This window comes from Sus scrofa, chromosome 16 (genome assembly GCF_054392235.1).
Source record: "Sus scrofa isolate SSC_HxYL_T2T_F1_AM1 chromosome 16, Sscrofa_HxYL_maternal_Yorkshire_Landrace_v2.0, whole genome shotgun sequence".
Taxonomy (NCBI): domain Eukaryota; kingdom Metazoa; phylum Chordata; class Mammalia; order Artiodactyla; family Suidae; genus Sus; species Sus scrofa.
Genome location: NC_139398.1, coordinates 56,112,971 through 56,128,894, shown reverse-complemented (window position 1 = coordinate 56,128,894; position 15,924 = coordinate 56,112,971). Strand labels below are relative to the sequence as shown.

General features: G+C 35.7%; 2 protein-coding genes across 8 annotated transcripts in view; one reads left to right on the top strand and one right to left on the bottom strand.

Annotated features, from left to right (window-relative positions):
• Positions 1–8,117, top strand: part of SGTB (small glutamine rich tetratricopeptide repeat co-chaperone beta) — a 41,110-nt gene extending 32,993 nt beyond the window's left edge. The window contains exons 7-11 of one of the 2 annotated variants that reach the window (XM_005672495.4): positions 1,943–2,069; positions 2,184–2,246; positions 2,615–2,652; positions 2,894–2,977; positions 4,309–8,117. In XM_005672495.4, coding sequence (XP_005672552.1) covers positions 1,943–2,069; positions 2,184–2,246; positions 2,615–2,652; positions 2,894–2,977; positions 4,309–4,420 — 424 coding nt within the window. In that variant the 3' untranslated portion in view covers positions 4,421–8,117. Of the gene's footprint in view, positions 1–1,942; positions 2,082–2,183; positions 2,247–2,614; positions 2,653–2,893; positions 2,978–4,308 lie in introns of both variants that reach the window. The other variant, XM_003134011.6, reaches the window with a different exon arrangement.
• The window catches only part of TRAPPC13 (trafficking protein particle complex subunit 13), a 38,049-nt gene continuing 30,099 nt past the window's right edge, over positions 7,975–15,924 (bottom strand). For 2 of the 6 annotated variants that reach the window (XM_005672485.4, XM_005672486.4), the window contains 5 exons: positions 14,963–15,096; positions 13,269–13,467; positions 12,106–12,206; positions 9,533–9,683; positions 7,975–9,407 (listed from right to left, as the gene is read on the bottom strand). In XM_005672485.4, coding sequence (XP_005672542.1) covers positions 9,300–9,407; positions 9,533–9,683; positions 12,106–12,206; positions 13,269–13,467; positions 14,963–15,096 — 693 coding nt within the window. In that variant the 3' untranslated portion in view covers positions 7,975–9,299. 6 annotated transcript variants of the gene reach the window in all.

The following is a 15,924-nucleotide window of genomic DNA, read 5'->3' as shown; positions in this document are numbered from 1 at the left end:
TCCACATATTCTCTGCATTCAAGCATTGATTGCTCTTTTGTTTACAACCCTAGTCAGATTACTATTTCTTACCTAGGCTACTGCAATAGCTTTTTAACTGGTCTCCCACCTTCACTCTCCCCATCCATGTTGAACCTCTACACAGAAGCCAGAGTGCGCTTTCCAAAGCTTAATTCGGATTATGTCATTCTACTGCAGCCAGAATAAAACGCAGACTCCACACCATGGTCCTTTCATACTCTCTGACACCATCTCTTCCCACACTTTGTTTTCTGTGCTCCTCCTCAGCCTTCGTCCTGTTCCTTAAGCATACCAAGCTTGCATCTTGGCAGGGCCTCGGGTTTTTTTTTTTTTTTTTTTTTCTTTTGCTGCTTCTTAAAAGATTTCTTCTCTCATTTTCACATGAATGCCTTCTTCTCTTTGTTCAGGTCCTTTCAATGTGGCTGCTTTTGAGCAGCTCCCCTATTCATTCTCTTTAATATTATTCTTTATTTGCACATTTATTGTATGTCTTCCCCAGGTAGAATGAAATCTTCTTAAACTCACTTTACCTTTTTCATAGTGGAATCTAAAATAGTATCTGGTACATGGTAAGATTCCAATAATACATATTGACTGTTGATTAACTGAGGACTATGAAGAAATATCTTTCATGGTTGACTGGTAGAAAACAATTAAGTTCCGAGATTTTTTTTTTTTTTCTATGATTGGGTATTATAGTTTATCTAGATCAGAAGTCTGTGAGATAAGTTAGCCAAGAAATACTTGGAGTAGTTTGTTAAAAATAAACTTAGAAAAAAAAATTTAAAAACCTCATTTCTATCTCTCCATATATACCATTATTGTTTAGTCCTGAAGTAATTTTCCAACATTAAATTCCAAATAAGTGGAGGAAAATATTTAGTAACTAGCTCTTTGACCTGTGCTTGGGATAATAATGTGTTATTTGAGTCATAAACCTTGCTGATTTCATCTGTTTAATAATTAGGATGTCTTATTCGGGAGTAGTTAGCTGATATCCCACGGTCTGCTATTATTTATCGTGGCTGAATGTCTCTTAAGAAGGAAGAAATAGAGTGGTACGTTAGGAAGCACAAATCTACTTCAGAGTTCTTAAAATGGTTTTAGCATCATGGAGTTACATGACCACAAAAGTGTTAGCTCACATTTTTTTTTTTTTCTCTTTAAAGCTGCACTTGCGGCATATGGAGGTTCCCAGGCTAGGGGTCGAATCTGAGCTACAGCTGCTGGCCTACACCACAGCCACAGCTACGCCAGATCTGAGCCATGTCTGCGACCTACACCACAGCTCATGGTAATGCCGGATCCTGAACCCACTGAGCAAGGCCAGAATTGAACCCGCAACCTCATGGTTCCTAGTCAGATTTGTATCTGCTGTGCCACAACGGGAACTCAAACATCTTTATGGAGCTTAATCATTCATAAGTCAAATTATTTAACATAGGGGGCTCAAAAATGGAAGAGAATGTAAAGTTCGTTTCTAATCATTAAGTTGTTGATTCATGTAGGACAGCCAAGGTTATCACCAAGCAGAATGGAGAGAGTCCAACTTGTACAGAATCTTGGAATTAGAAGGAGGTGATACTCCTGTGAACCAAAGTACAGTCAACCCTTGAACAGTGTGGGGGTTTGGGACACTGACCTGCTGTGATCAAAAATCCATGTATAACTTACAGTCAGCCCTCTGTATCTGCAGATTTAACAACCTCATATCATGTATTATTGTAGTATTTACTGTTGTTCAAACACTTGTCCAGGGGTCAACTGTACAATGAATAAATTAAGTGCAATACTGGGGTTCTCTCGTGGTGTAGTGTAATCTGGATTCAAACTGAATACCAAGATAGATGTTTGACTATATATGTGGTGTCCTGATGTTCTTTAATCATACATTTTATGCTCTTATACTGTATTCTTTCAGCCTGGCCCTCACTGCCATGAATAAATTTGAAGAAGCTGTTACAAGTTATCAGAAGGCATTAGATCTTGATCCTGAAAATGATTCCTATAAGTCAAATCTGAAAATAGCAGAACAGAAGTTAAGAGAGGTATCTAGTCCTGTAAGTTACTAATGTCAAATTAGTGAAATATTTTGTCGTTTATAGTTTATTTTAATCAAATTGTAGTGGTTAGAATAATTCTCAGACATAATTGTTTTACAGACAGGAACTGGATTGAGCTTTGACATGGCCAGCTTAATAAATAATCCAGCCTTCATTAGTATGGTGAGTATATTTCCTTTTCTGCTTTGCTGGCTTTATTTTCTGTTAGAACTGTATAGTTTCAAACTTTTTAGAAACAAGTAAGAGAGCTTTTGTAATAGCGGTGGTGGGAGAGTAGTGATATGATTCTCTGACTGAGGTTTTTAACCTGCCAATGTACTGCTTTGTGAAAAAGCCATGGGTAGACTTCAGGAAGTCCATGGATTCCCTGGAATTATAGATGAAAATTTGTGTACATGGATATGTGCATTTTTTTAGGGACAGAAGTATGTATTTAATCAGATTGGCAAAGGAGTTTGCTTAAAAAAAACTTTGTTAAGATCTCTAAATATTAACTGCCTTTAATGGGAGATGCCATTTTTCAATTCCAGGCAGCAAGTTTAATGCAGAATCCTCAAGTTCAACAGCTGTAAGTATATAGAAAGAGCATATTAGATCTCCCCCTTCCACCTGTCAGGCTCCAAATTTGAGCACATTAGTTCCGAAATGATAATACTGGTCCAAATGGCAGTCAGCTGGAACTTAAAGCCATATCCATTTGGCCTAATCTTTGACACAATGTGGATATGTCTACCTGCTTTTCCTTGGCCAGTACCCTGCTTGTTCAGAATATATGTCAATTCCTGTGATCTATCTTTTGCCTATTCTAGAATGTCAGGAATGATGACAAACGCTATTGGGGGACCCGCTGCTGGAGTTGGGGGCCTAACTGACCTGTCTAGCCTCATCCAAGCGTAAGTGTTAATTAAAATAGAAATAGTAAAAAAGTACTTTATGTTTTACAGTTTGTCTCTAAGGTGAAGGGACCAAGGGTTTCTTTTTTATTTTTATCTTTTACTGTTAGTATCAGTGACCTCATTAGTTATTAAAGTTTAAAGTAGTTTATAGGAGTTCCCGTTGTGGTTCGGTGTGTTAAAAACCCCACAGTGTCCATGAGGATGAGGGTTTGATCCCTAGACTTGCTCAGTCAATTAAGGATCCAGCGTGGCTGCAAGCTGTGGCGTAGGTCGTTGATGCAGCTTGGATCTGGTGTTGCTGTGGCTGTGGTGTAGGCCGGCAACTGCAGCTCTAACTCGACCCCTGGCCCTGGGAACTTCTGTATGATGCAGGTGCAGCCGTAAGAAGAAAAAAAAAGTAGTTTATAAATTGAAAATTTCTGACTGAAGGGTAGGAACCCAAAAGCAGCTCAAGAAAATCTTTTTCAGCAATTTGAATAGCTACTTAAGGATGTAAATGAAAGTTAAATATCTACTTAAAGTACATAAGAATTTAGGTACCTATGTACTTAAAAATAATTTATTGTATATAATTAATGTTCAGACAACTGAGGAAACTGTTTAAACTTCTCCAGTGCATGCTATCTTTATAGGAATTTGTTTCATCTCATTTACTTGAATACATTATTTTCACTTCCATCCAAGTTGCTTAATTAAGCTATTGCGCTTTGGAATCTGTGTGATGCTGTCACTGGAAATATTATATGAAGCAACAAGTACCACTTCCTGTTTGTGATCACAACTAAGTAAACTCCACTTGCAATACTGCATTTTTAGAGAGATCCTTAAGTGGCATGATTATAGTGATACCTAGCACTTGCAGTTGGGAGGCACACACTTAGGAATCTGGATTAAATTTCTTTGGCTCTCTAAAATCAGTCCTGTTAGGTGACTTCATAAGCATCCCAAATTGGGTGTAAAAGCTGTTATATGAGAGAATAAGACTTGACTACAAGAATAAATACCTTGCATTATGTATGTGCACATACGACAAAAGCACATAGCCATTTGCTTATCTGTGGTTAAGCACTGGGGTGGTGGTGGTGGTGGTCACTCAATTCAGGAACTCACTGTTTAGCTTAGGTGCTTCATTTGTCATAAAGAACACTTAGTAATGCTCTATGGAGGCATTGGTAAACTTACAGGTACCAAAGTCATGAATCTAAACTTGGTGTTATAGAAAAACATTTCCATCTGGGTATTATCCACAACTTTTGCAGTTCTTTTTGCATTGGTATTGTGCGACTGGAAATTCTCTAATTCATTCTGCTTTTTACTCTTTACTACAGGGGACAGCAGTTTGCTCAGCAGATACAACAACAGAATCCTGAACTTATAGAGCAGCTTAGAAATCACATCCGGAGCAGGTCGTTCAGCAGCAGCACTGATGAACATTCCTGACTTGACCAGGGTGCCTAGCCCAGAATGCAAATAGCGATGGCTCTGAAGTGTTTGCTGTAAATAGTGGCCAAAACAAAACGAAATCTAAACATGTCTAGATAATAGGTTTATCACAAACAGACTTGAACATGTTTCCTTTGTAAATGAGTCATCAGTAGCCTTGTTAAGTGCCAGTATAGCAGGGTTCCAGGGTTCCATTTTCAAATCTTCATGATATTTGTATACTATACTTAATAGAAGAGTATATCTATTGAACAGTAGGGGCTGTTTATTGGTGAGTTCTCTAGCACCGAATTTCTGTTAGGAAACTTTGTGAAAGAGAAGATGACCAAGAATAAAGGTTTCTCATGCTGATTTAGGAGTATACTTGCCACTGAGTAGCATCTTTAGAGAGAAGAAATTCATTACCTGGGTTTCACTTGGATAGTGCTGTCAGTAGTGAATATATACCACAGGAGCCAGTACTATCTTTAATGCTGCTTGTTCTGTTGGGTGATGGAATCTTAAGAGCTGGTGGAAAGCAGTATTCCATGTTTAGAAAACAAAATAATAGATGATGTGAATGTATAGAAAGTGAAGGTAGGATGCTCAGGTTTTTTGCTTAGTTCTTAACCAATCTTGCCTGCAGTTTGGTATTGAAAAGCATGGCCAATTATGCTAAGTACATAGTAAAATACGTTTAGAAATCCTTAATAACACTGGCTAGGTCAGTTGAATTCAGGTTCACTAGCACAGTTTGCCTAGTTGTGACTTTATCATGGAAAACTCTGAAATATATCTACATTTAGTCAATGACTTGGCCCTTAAGGATTTTCTAAGTGGTATTTAATTATGTGCCTGTAAATACTGAATTTCTTTTTAAACTCTAATTATTTGATGGCTTACACAAAGCATCTATCACTAACACTGCTTGTTCATGTAATCGTCCGCAATAATTTGACTTGGCATGTTGCTTTTATGCTTAACCTTAATTTGATGCAGCTGATGATAGGGGACTTGAAATATTTTATTGAAACTAGAATACATATTACTTAGTGGAGAGAAGTGGCATTAAGTATTAGAGAATGGCCTTAACTACAGGTGATGGATGAGACTGTTCTGATTCCAACTGGAATGTCTTTGGTTTGTTCATCATGCAGTTGGTAGAGTTGGCAAGCAGATAATGGATTCACATGTGTTATGAGAGAAAACTGAAAGTAATGTAAAATTAAATCAGTAGTCCATATGTGGCCCTAAAAAGACAAAAAAAAATTTAAATCAGTACTACTTATTATCATCAGGGCCTTAGTATAACTGTTCTCCTCAAAAGGCTAATTACTTAGTATCTTGAAGTTTAAAAAAAGCTTTCCCTTTCTTTCCCTTTGTGAGATTAGAACAATGTTCTATAATTTCACTGCAAGAATTACCTGGATGGGAGTTCCAGTCGTGGCTCAACGGTAACAAACCTGACTAGTATCCATGAGGATGTGGGTTCAAATGCTGGCCTTGCTCAGTGGGTTAAGGATCCAGCATTGCCATGAGCTGTGGTGTAGGTCACAGACATGGCTTGGATCCCTCACTGCTGTGGCTGTGGTGAAGGCCAAAAGCTGCAGCTCCGATTCAACCTCTAACTTAGCCTGGGAACTCCCGTATGCTGCAAGTGCAGACCTAAAAAGCAAAGCAAAAAAAAAAAAAAAAAAAAAAGGAATTACCTAAGAATTTGTTAAAATGTAGATTCAGGGAGTTCCCAGGCGGCTCAATGGGTTAAAGATCTGCTCTAGTGAAGGTGCGATCCCTGGTCTGGGAACTTCTGCCTGCTTCAGGCATTGCCAAAAAACAAAACAAAGAAAAATGCAGATTCAGCAGCATACTTTTCAATTCTTATTTAGTTCCTGTAATAAGGCCTGGGAATTACCATTCAGACAGTACCAAGTGGTTCTGATGTAGGTGCAAAGGTCTCTAATTTAAAGCAACACTAGGTTAGAGATTTTTCCTCAGAGCAGCAAATACCTACCTGCCTAGGCTTAGGCTACAAAGCAGAGCTACGTGAACCTATAGTTCTGGCCAGAGAATAGCAGGACTTGAAGCTAAGCCTTCTGAATTAAATCCCCTATATTGCATCTAAACCAGCTTAAATTTTTAATGAAGTTAAATTCAGCTCCTGTATTCCAATGTTACATAGAATGAAGTACTAACTAATCATAGGGAAGTGATGACTGTGATGAAAATAAGAAAAAATCAAAACCAGAGTTGATCCTTAATTAAAAACGAGTCTTATTCAGTGTTGAGTAAGAAAAGGTTTAGCATAACTCTTTTGAGTGCATAAAAATGTTATTGCATCAATGAAATTGTTAAGTCTCTAGCTGACTGACCAGTAAGATAGAAAAAATATGAACAGAGGTATCAAAATGAAAGAGGGGCTATCACTGCAGATCCTGTAGACGTTAAACGGATATTTAGAAAGTATTATGACCAACTCTAGGTCCATATATTTAACAACTTAGATGAAACAAATTCCTTGTAAAAGACAAATTTCCAAAGCTCACTGAAGAAATAAGATATCCTCTAGAAAAGTAAGCTGCAAGCCCAAATGATTTCAATGGTGAATTAATTCTGCCAAACATTTAATATCAATTCTATACAATCTCTTCTAGAAAACAGAAGAGGAAACACTTCCCAACACATTTTATTTAGCCATTACTTTGATACCAAGATCAAAGACATTATAAGAAAAAAAACACTTTACAACAATGTCTTCATTGTTAATATCTGTAGTTAAGGTAGCCATTCTTTTTACATGAAATAATGAGAATTTCTGTATTTCTTCATTTCACTTTTCTAGTTTGTTTCTTTTCTAATATACTACCCATAATAAATTAAATCTAGAAATCTGTCCACTTACCTGGATTTCCATTCTGTTCAAGCCATTTTTGCCTTTAAGTACTTTCATCACTTTGGAATCACTGCATTGCATGCTATTCCAAAGTTCTGTGTAGCTGGATTGTGCTAGCTACTCTTAAAATTATAAAGAATGCCCCAAATGTTATTTTGCTTGTCTGAAACAAGAAGGCATTAAAGTACATCTTTATATCCATTCTACTTAGGAACTACTGACTTCCATTAACCACATTTCATTATAGCAGCTATATCTGTTATGATGCTATGTAAAACTTACAATGTCCTTTTTATGCAAATGACATTTTTACTTATGTATCAAATTGTTTATCTAGTTTTTATAATATGGTTTAAAAGATTCTTTCTAAGATGACATTATATAACCTTTACTTAAAGAATGTGTCTAGGTTACTGCTTATAAAAGACCTTGTAATTAAGTCAAATTATATAGCAGATTCCAAGTGATCATTAAATGTTACTTCTAAAATTTGAAACAGAGTGAAATAGAAGGTTCTGTCAGGAGAGGATGCTTGAATATCAGTTGAAGGACCTAGGGCAGTGGCTATAAAGTCCTATTTCATCATTTAATCAATCATATACATTTTCCAGAACATTGTAAATCAACTATAATAAAAAAATTTAAAAAATCGTATATATTTTGAAGGAAAGACAGACTTCAATTTTACACTGCTTGCACTTTATTTTGCACAGACATTTCATTAATTACCTCTCCAACTTAAGGGCAAATCTCAATCTGAATATAGCTTTCATTATGGACCAAATAATTTGTCATGGCAATAAATAATTATGCATTTAAGAAAAATCAATTTTTGTATTTGACTTAATGCACTGTTACAATTAAGCAATTATATATATATATCCTCGAATTTCAACTTAACAAAATAAGTTTTTATTTAACAGGATTAGTTTTTGTTTTCAAAATACTGAAACTTATTATATTCATGTTGCAAAGTTGTATAAAGTCTTTCTCACTGTTTTGTTTATGGCATAACTAAATTAGTATGATTACATGCAGAGACAGAAAGTTTTATAATATTAATACAGGCTGAAGAGTTCAAAATCAAATATCAGAAGCTGGAAATCCTTTAAGTATGCCTTATGAAAATAAGGCTTATTTTTCAATGGAAAAAACACCAGGATTTTTTGGCTTAGAAATAGAAATGATCAGGCTTCTTAGTTCAGAGTTAGGAGAATAATCAGCAATTTGAGAAATAAAACCAGTTCTGCTCTGCTGTTAGTAATTGAAACTTAGACATGTGTGTTTGCATGTACACAAACATAGATACCAGTACAACAGTCTTGAAAACAACCAGAAAAACTCATACTGTGTTAGCAAATACAAGATCATACAAGGACCACCCCAGCTGTTTCAAACTTTTTTTGTTGACGGAGGAAAATAACTGAGGCAAACAGAAATACTTCTAAATAAAGTATGATATGAATTTTGAAATTTTGAGGAACAACTGTACCTTCTAGATTGAAGTCAGTAAACTGTGGCCTGCAGGCCACATCTGGCCAGTTGCCTATTTTTTTAAATGCTGCTGCGCATTTTTTGCCTGTTGGCTACTTTTATACTACAACAGCAAAGTTGAGTGTTTTCAACAGAGACCACATGTCCTATAAAGTCTAAAATATTTAGTATTTGGCCCTTTACATGAAAAGTTTGGTGTCTGAGATTCCTGGTAGGGGCAAATGGCCTCAGATATGGAGCTTTGGGAGATCAAAGTCCAGTGGTCATTTAAAAGGAAAACAAAATAGCATGTGTAGAAAATATACAAATGTTCATGTAAAATGTAACTCAGAAGATAAAATCACTAGATGGTTCTTTTCAAAACACATATTTAATATTTTAAATGTTTTACAGGAAAGAAATTTAAATAATATAGAATTATTCTTACTGTTGATTTGATCATTTTACAAAGGTGACAAAAATACAGAAAAGTTCTGGGAAAGTCGATGAAAAGCATAATTTTAGAAATTTTCTTCAGCTTTCCACTTTAATGACTGAAGATACCACACAGACTTGTGCAATGTCATCATATTCATATGTTCTCTTTAAGAACGTGTCTGTTAGTCTTAAGCCGGAGACGCTCTATGGAGAGAAAAATATAGACCTAAGTTTTCATTCCTTGGTGATGACCAGAGAAAGAATGAATAGAATAAGTGACTAAGGGCTAATGGCCCCCAAATACTGAAATTATTGAAAAGAGAGCATACTTGCAGTCCCTGTACTGAAGACAGCAGAGTAAGGGCAAGGCAGAGAGAAGAACTTGGATGGAGCTTTCCAAGCTGTCTTCCTGAAATACCACACCAGTGGATAGAGTTGGTATTGCACATTTCCAAAACGAGATCCATCGTCCTTTCACTGCTAGAGGAATCAGAAAAACAGGAATAAATCTTGTTCCTTTCACAAAGAGGTACTGTGATATTTCTTTCTCTCTTGCCAGTGAATTTCTTTTCTAGGTGTCCAGGAGAAAACCAGGAAGATAAATGAAAAGTTATCATATGATTATTATTTTACTTAAGACAGGATCAGGAAAATGAAAGGAGACGGTATCTTTTGGCACTGAGACTAATCTGATGTCTGGATGTAGGCCTTCTGGTTCTTTTACTGAACACTGGTTCCCTGGTGCCAAGCTGTGAACAGTTTTGCCATTTCTCTGGGAGACTTCCAGACATCTGTGTCTAATCTTTTTACTATATATCATTCTTAACTCTATTAGGTACTCTACAGGAAAGAAAAAGATAAAACTGAGTCTGGTCTAGTGTTTTATCTACTTAATCTATGTTCCTTTACCATGCAGATAGCACGGAAATGACTGGCAAGATTTATAAGAAGTAGAATTATTCAGGTGGTCACTTAACATGAAAAGACTGCTTCTGCTTATAACTGATAATCAAAGTTGAACATAAATTTATTAAGAAAACTTTTAATGAATATATGCACATTGCTTTTTTTAAAAAAAAAAAAAAAAACCCAAAGGCTCAGAAAGAGTCTGCTACTGTACCACCATTCATGACTACTTTAACTCTTTAAGCTCTTTTTCTCCTCTTCATAGTTGTCTCCACATTTTTAAATACTTATTTAAATTTTAAATTTAAACTTGACTTTTAGACATACTGACTTAATGATACTTAGCTTTTATATGTCTCTGTCTCCCCCAGGTTTGAAATGTTCAGTGTGCCACAGATCAGTTTAGGTACACTACATGAAGTTTCTCATTAAATTTCACAAAAATTCAGTAAGTACATGTTGTACGTATTTGTGTGTTATGGGGGGTGGTTGTAATCCTGTTTTTATAGACGAGGAAACTGAAGATCTAAGAAACAAATGCTTTTTACAAAACTTATTTGAGTCACCAAAAGGTAAAGCGAACACCAAAATAAACAGGATTTCTTTTTCTTTTTTCCTGTCTTTTCTACGGCTACACTCGAGGCACGTGGAGGTCCCCAGGTTAGGGGTCCAATTGGAGCTATAGCCGCCGGCCTACACCAGAGCTACAGCAGCGCCAGATCCGAGCCATGTCTGCGACCTACACCACAGCTCACGGCAACACCGGATCCTTAACCCACTGAGCAAGGACAGGGATCAAACCCACAACCTCATGGTTCCTAGTCGGATTTGTTAACCACTGAGCCACGCCAGGAACTCCAGGATTTCTTGATTTATTATAGCACTTTGTCATTTGGTCAATAACTGATTTATTATAACATAAGAAAATGGAAAACAAACAAAAACCCCGAAAGTACACCTTATATGCACAGCATTTTTATTCTGTGTGTGTTGTTTACTGAGCTCCTATGATATAGCAGGCAATGCCATTTTATAATGCTGGATAAGACATGATCCCTTCTCTTGAATTACTCATAATCCAGTGAGGAAAAGACTAACAATTACAGCACTATATTAATGTCACTAAAAAACTCTATTAACATTTTCTATGGTAGAGAAAGGAATGATTATGTGTGGGCAGTTTAGCTTTATAGGGGTATTTTTGTAATTCTGAAGGATGAATACTTCTTATCTCCCTAATATCGTTAAGTTAGAAAGGGCTACATAATTAGAAAAGACTGTACATTCAGACAATGAGGATTGGGATTCATTACCAGAATATTATCAAAATGCCCCAACTAATAATACATACCATTAACTCAAGTAGTAGCAAAGTGATAAGACTGGGGTTTAATCCTAGTTTTTTCTGGCTTCAAAGGCCTGTGGTCTTTGCTTCCCAATAGATAGATTATACTCTACTATCAAAACCTTGTCTTCCAATCTGTGATTATCCCTTAAATTTATAACCAATTTTTACTTAATACTAAGGATACCGTTCAGGTATAAGTATGGCTCAGAAAAATCTATCTTACTACAGTAAATCCACAATGCTTTATTCCATAAGAACCTACTAGTTCATGTTTTAGTAGCTGAAGTGTGAAAGAAGTATAAACAAGGAAAAGAAGGACTCTGAAGTCAAATACAGCCAACTTCAAATTCTGACCCCATCTTTTCTAGCTCTGAGCATAAATAAGTCACAATGTTTAAACTGGCTTTCACTTGCACAGAATGTGAATAATTAGTACCTACCTCATATGTATGGAAATAAAATATAGAAAATGCCTGGTATAGTAGGACCTCTAAAATATGTAGTATATACCTACCAGATGAACTTTACAGCATTCAATGTCAACATCAGAGAAGACTATACAGCAAGAGGAAACTTACAAGCAGGTAGCATATTTAAAAGGGTTAAAATTTCTCTCTTAGGTAGGTGAGGAAGAAATACTAGCATTACCTGCAGTTTGTTATTTTACAAGTAATATGAAATGGTTCTTCTAGGTTAACGGTATCTGGGATTGTCTCCAAAGACAATCTAACATCTCCATAACCTGGAGCCTAAGAGAAAAATCAGTACAGTTAACATACATCTATTACAAAAAACTTTTCCATTTTAATGAAGATAACGCAGCCATTCTACTGTTTGTAACTTCTTTTCCTACTACTACCTGCACAATAGCACTATAGACCCTGACTGTTTTATATATATATATATATATAATTAGTCCATGTTTAATAGCATTAAAATGAATCTCAGAGGTTAATAGTAAAGAAATTTCAGGGAGTCTGATCTTAAAGGGATGCTTTCCAAAGATACTGTAGCTTAAACACATATAACTCTACATAGCTAAGGTTACTGTCTAAACAGGGAGATCACTGACATGATCCAAGAAGAAAATCATATCCGTTCACAAGACAATAGCAGAGACAGACCATAGAATCAGGCTGTATTTTAGAATAGGCTCAGTGATAATCTTTTTTTTTTTCCCTTACAATTATTACCTCCAATATTAAAAGAAAAGTAAATTTTAGAATCTATCTCAGTAGGTAGTATTCAGTATAAAGGAAGGATTCTGTAGCATATTCTCACCAGCACAGGAAAAGGAAGCCTAGTAGCTGTCCATACTCTCTGAATGGAAATTAGGTAAAATATCCAGCCAATGTTTATAGGACAAACTGGAGTGGGACTCACCTGAATTTCAGATGACCCACATCTTAAATATCTTAAAAAAAGGTATGAACTGAGGAGGTAAATGTAGTATAAGTCCAAGAGTTCCAAGAGACAGCAAAAAAAGAGAACTTTAATAGTCAGAAAAACAGTGAAAGTCAGAAAAACACTGAGCATGAATCACCATAGGAGGGAACAACTGATATGCAGATATTTTGTTTAGTAAATTCAAAAACTATGTATGAAGGATAAATTTCAACATCTCCCATTCATCTCAATATTAATTTTCTACTTAGAGATCAGTGAAATTATTAGTTTTTTTATTCTCTACAATATTAATCCCTTTTATAGTACTCTGATTTTTAGTGACAGACCTAGGAAAATTTAAGTTGTTCTAACTATCTGACCCCCCACACACCAAAACTCCTAACAGCATTTTTTTCTAGACTCACCATTCTTTGCAGCTGGCTGGTCTGTAATCTTCCCCTTTCACCTAGATTTGTTTTCCATACTATATCCAGTTTTCCAATTACTGTTACTCCCTTAATGATGCCTGCTTTTTCTGCAAACTCCTTCTTGGGTTTTAGGCAGTACAAGTACTGGCGTGTATCCATTGGCTGCAAATATGCTCTTGACCCAAAGGTAGTTACACTGAGGAGTGGAGACAGAGATGAAAAAAATTCCCTAGAATCTTTTAAAAGAAAAACCACAGCTGGGATTGATCCTCTGGACACGAACTGAATGATTTACCACCCAAAGATCTAGAATACAACACATGGGTGGCTCCAACACAAATGAAAAGGACTTGTACTAAGAGGGACTTATTTTTCTTTAATTTTTTTAAGTTGATATGGAAAATCTTGAGATTCTTTCTAACAGAATTCAGCACACTACCTAAAGTATTGGATATGTATCAATTAACTGAAAAAATGCATACAAATCAGACCCTTAAATACCCTGTCCCTTTTCTCTAAAATTATGGAAGAAATTAGAGTAAAAAGAAACCATTCTTAACTAAATAATCATTTTCAAAATGAACTAAAAGATCAGGAAAAGAGTGGAAAATTATGGTTTTCCTCTGTGGGGGTATGAGAGGTTACAAACTTGACTATAACCACCAAAATAAGATAAAAGCAAATTTTTCATTCTTGATAAATAAAATCAGGTACTTTCTCCAGCTCTAACCTTCTTATTCATATTAATGTCAACCCTACATTTATTCATCTAAATTAGCTAAAGATGTGTATTTCATTTTCAAAAAAATTAAATCATCCACTTCCTATGCTCACTTCTCTTGACATTGAGAGGGTATTTCTTTTTAAAACTCACTGCTCACTCTTACCCTAATTTCTCATCATTCCTTCCCATGCCTCAGTCTTATCATTTGTGGGATAAGGATGAAAGGTTCTATATTAATCTCCCTGAACTATGATAAAAATTAAAAGAATACGGAGTTCCTGTTGTGGCTCAGGGGGTTAAGGACCCAACCCTTCTGTGAGGATGCAGGTTCAATCCCTGGCCTCACTCACTGGGTTAAGGATCTAGCATTGCTGCAAGCTGTGGTGTAAGTCGCAGATGTGGCTCAGGTGTGGTGTTGTGGCTGTGATGTAGATCAGCAGCTGCAGCTCCCATTTGACCCGTAGCCTGGGAACTTCCATATGCTGCAGGTGTGGCCATAAAAAGAAAAAAAAATTCTTCAAGTACAAATGGCTAGGACCTTATTTCTTTGGGAAGGGAAGGATGAACAGGTCTACTACAAGTGATAATTTTTAGGGCAGTGAAACTATTTTACATAATATAGTCATGATGGCTACATGTCATTATATATGTCAAAAACCACAGAGTGCATAAAACAAAGGTGAACACTAAACTATGGACTGTAGTGAATAATAAATATTAATATTTGTTCACCGATTGTAAAAAATGTGCCACATTAAAACAAGATGTAAATAATAGGGGACCCTGTAAGTGAGAAGGAGGACATGTGGGAACTCTGTGCTTTCCGATCAATTTTTTTGTGAATATAAAATTTTTCTTATAAAATTAAGTCTATAATTTAAAAAAATTATAAACCACCCGAGTGACAATGTTAAGAAAATTTTACATCTTTCAAAATAAAAATAAACACTTCATAGTTTGTATTTACCATTCTCCATCTTGGTTGACTGAATTTAATTCTGCTACATTGTACATTATAGATGGCTCCAATGAAACTTTCTCCATAAACATGGGTGAGGTTGTAATATTCTGAATCTGGGCTTCGAGAAATACTTCATCAGTCTGAAAATAGGAAAAAAAAGTCCACCAAAGTATGATGGATAACGTATTTACCTCAACAAAAATATCTGATTTAAAGGAAGAGAAAACATTAACCACAAATGTGGTTAGTACATGCCTGCAAATCAAAGTTATCATAATTAATGCAAGAAAAGAAGTCTTTATCCTAACATAATTAACAGGGGCAAAGTCAAGTGTTAGTCAATTGATAACTTGTCAAACAATGGATGGGGGGATAACTATAATTTTTTTTGTATTGACATCCAAAAATGATTAAATGGAATTGCATTTACATATTGCCTAAATTTTCTAGTAAGTCATTAAAATGTTAAACTGTAATTCAGTATAATGAATATACCCATGAACCTATGATTTCAGAAATGTGTTAAGATAATTAGGTCTTCATTATAATATTCCAGTGTAATTTAACTTCGATTTCATATTACCTCAATTTAGATAGTATAGTGAATAATCTGTTTTATGCTCTTACAGGATTTAAGTTTTTATTTACTTTAAAAAAATTTTTTTTTGCTTTTTAGGGCCACACCTGTGGCATATGGAGGTTCCCAGGCTAGGGGTCTCATTGGGGCTACAGCTGCCGGCCTACTCCACACACACAGCAATGCCACATCCGAGCCGCATCTGTGACCTACATCACAGCTCACGGCAACGCTGGATCCTTCACCTGCTCAGCAAGGCCAGGGATGGGACCTGCAACCTCATGGTTCTCAGACGGATTCACATCTGCTGTGCCACAGTGGGAACTCCAAACTTTTTAATTAAAGCAAATTTTTTAGTGGTCACTAGTGATTTCTTCTTCATTGTAATTAT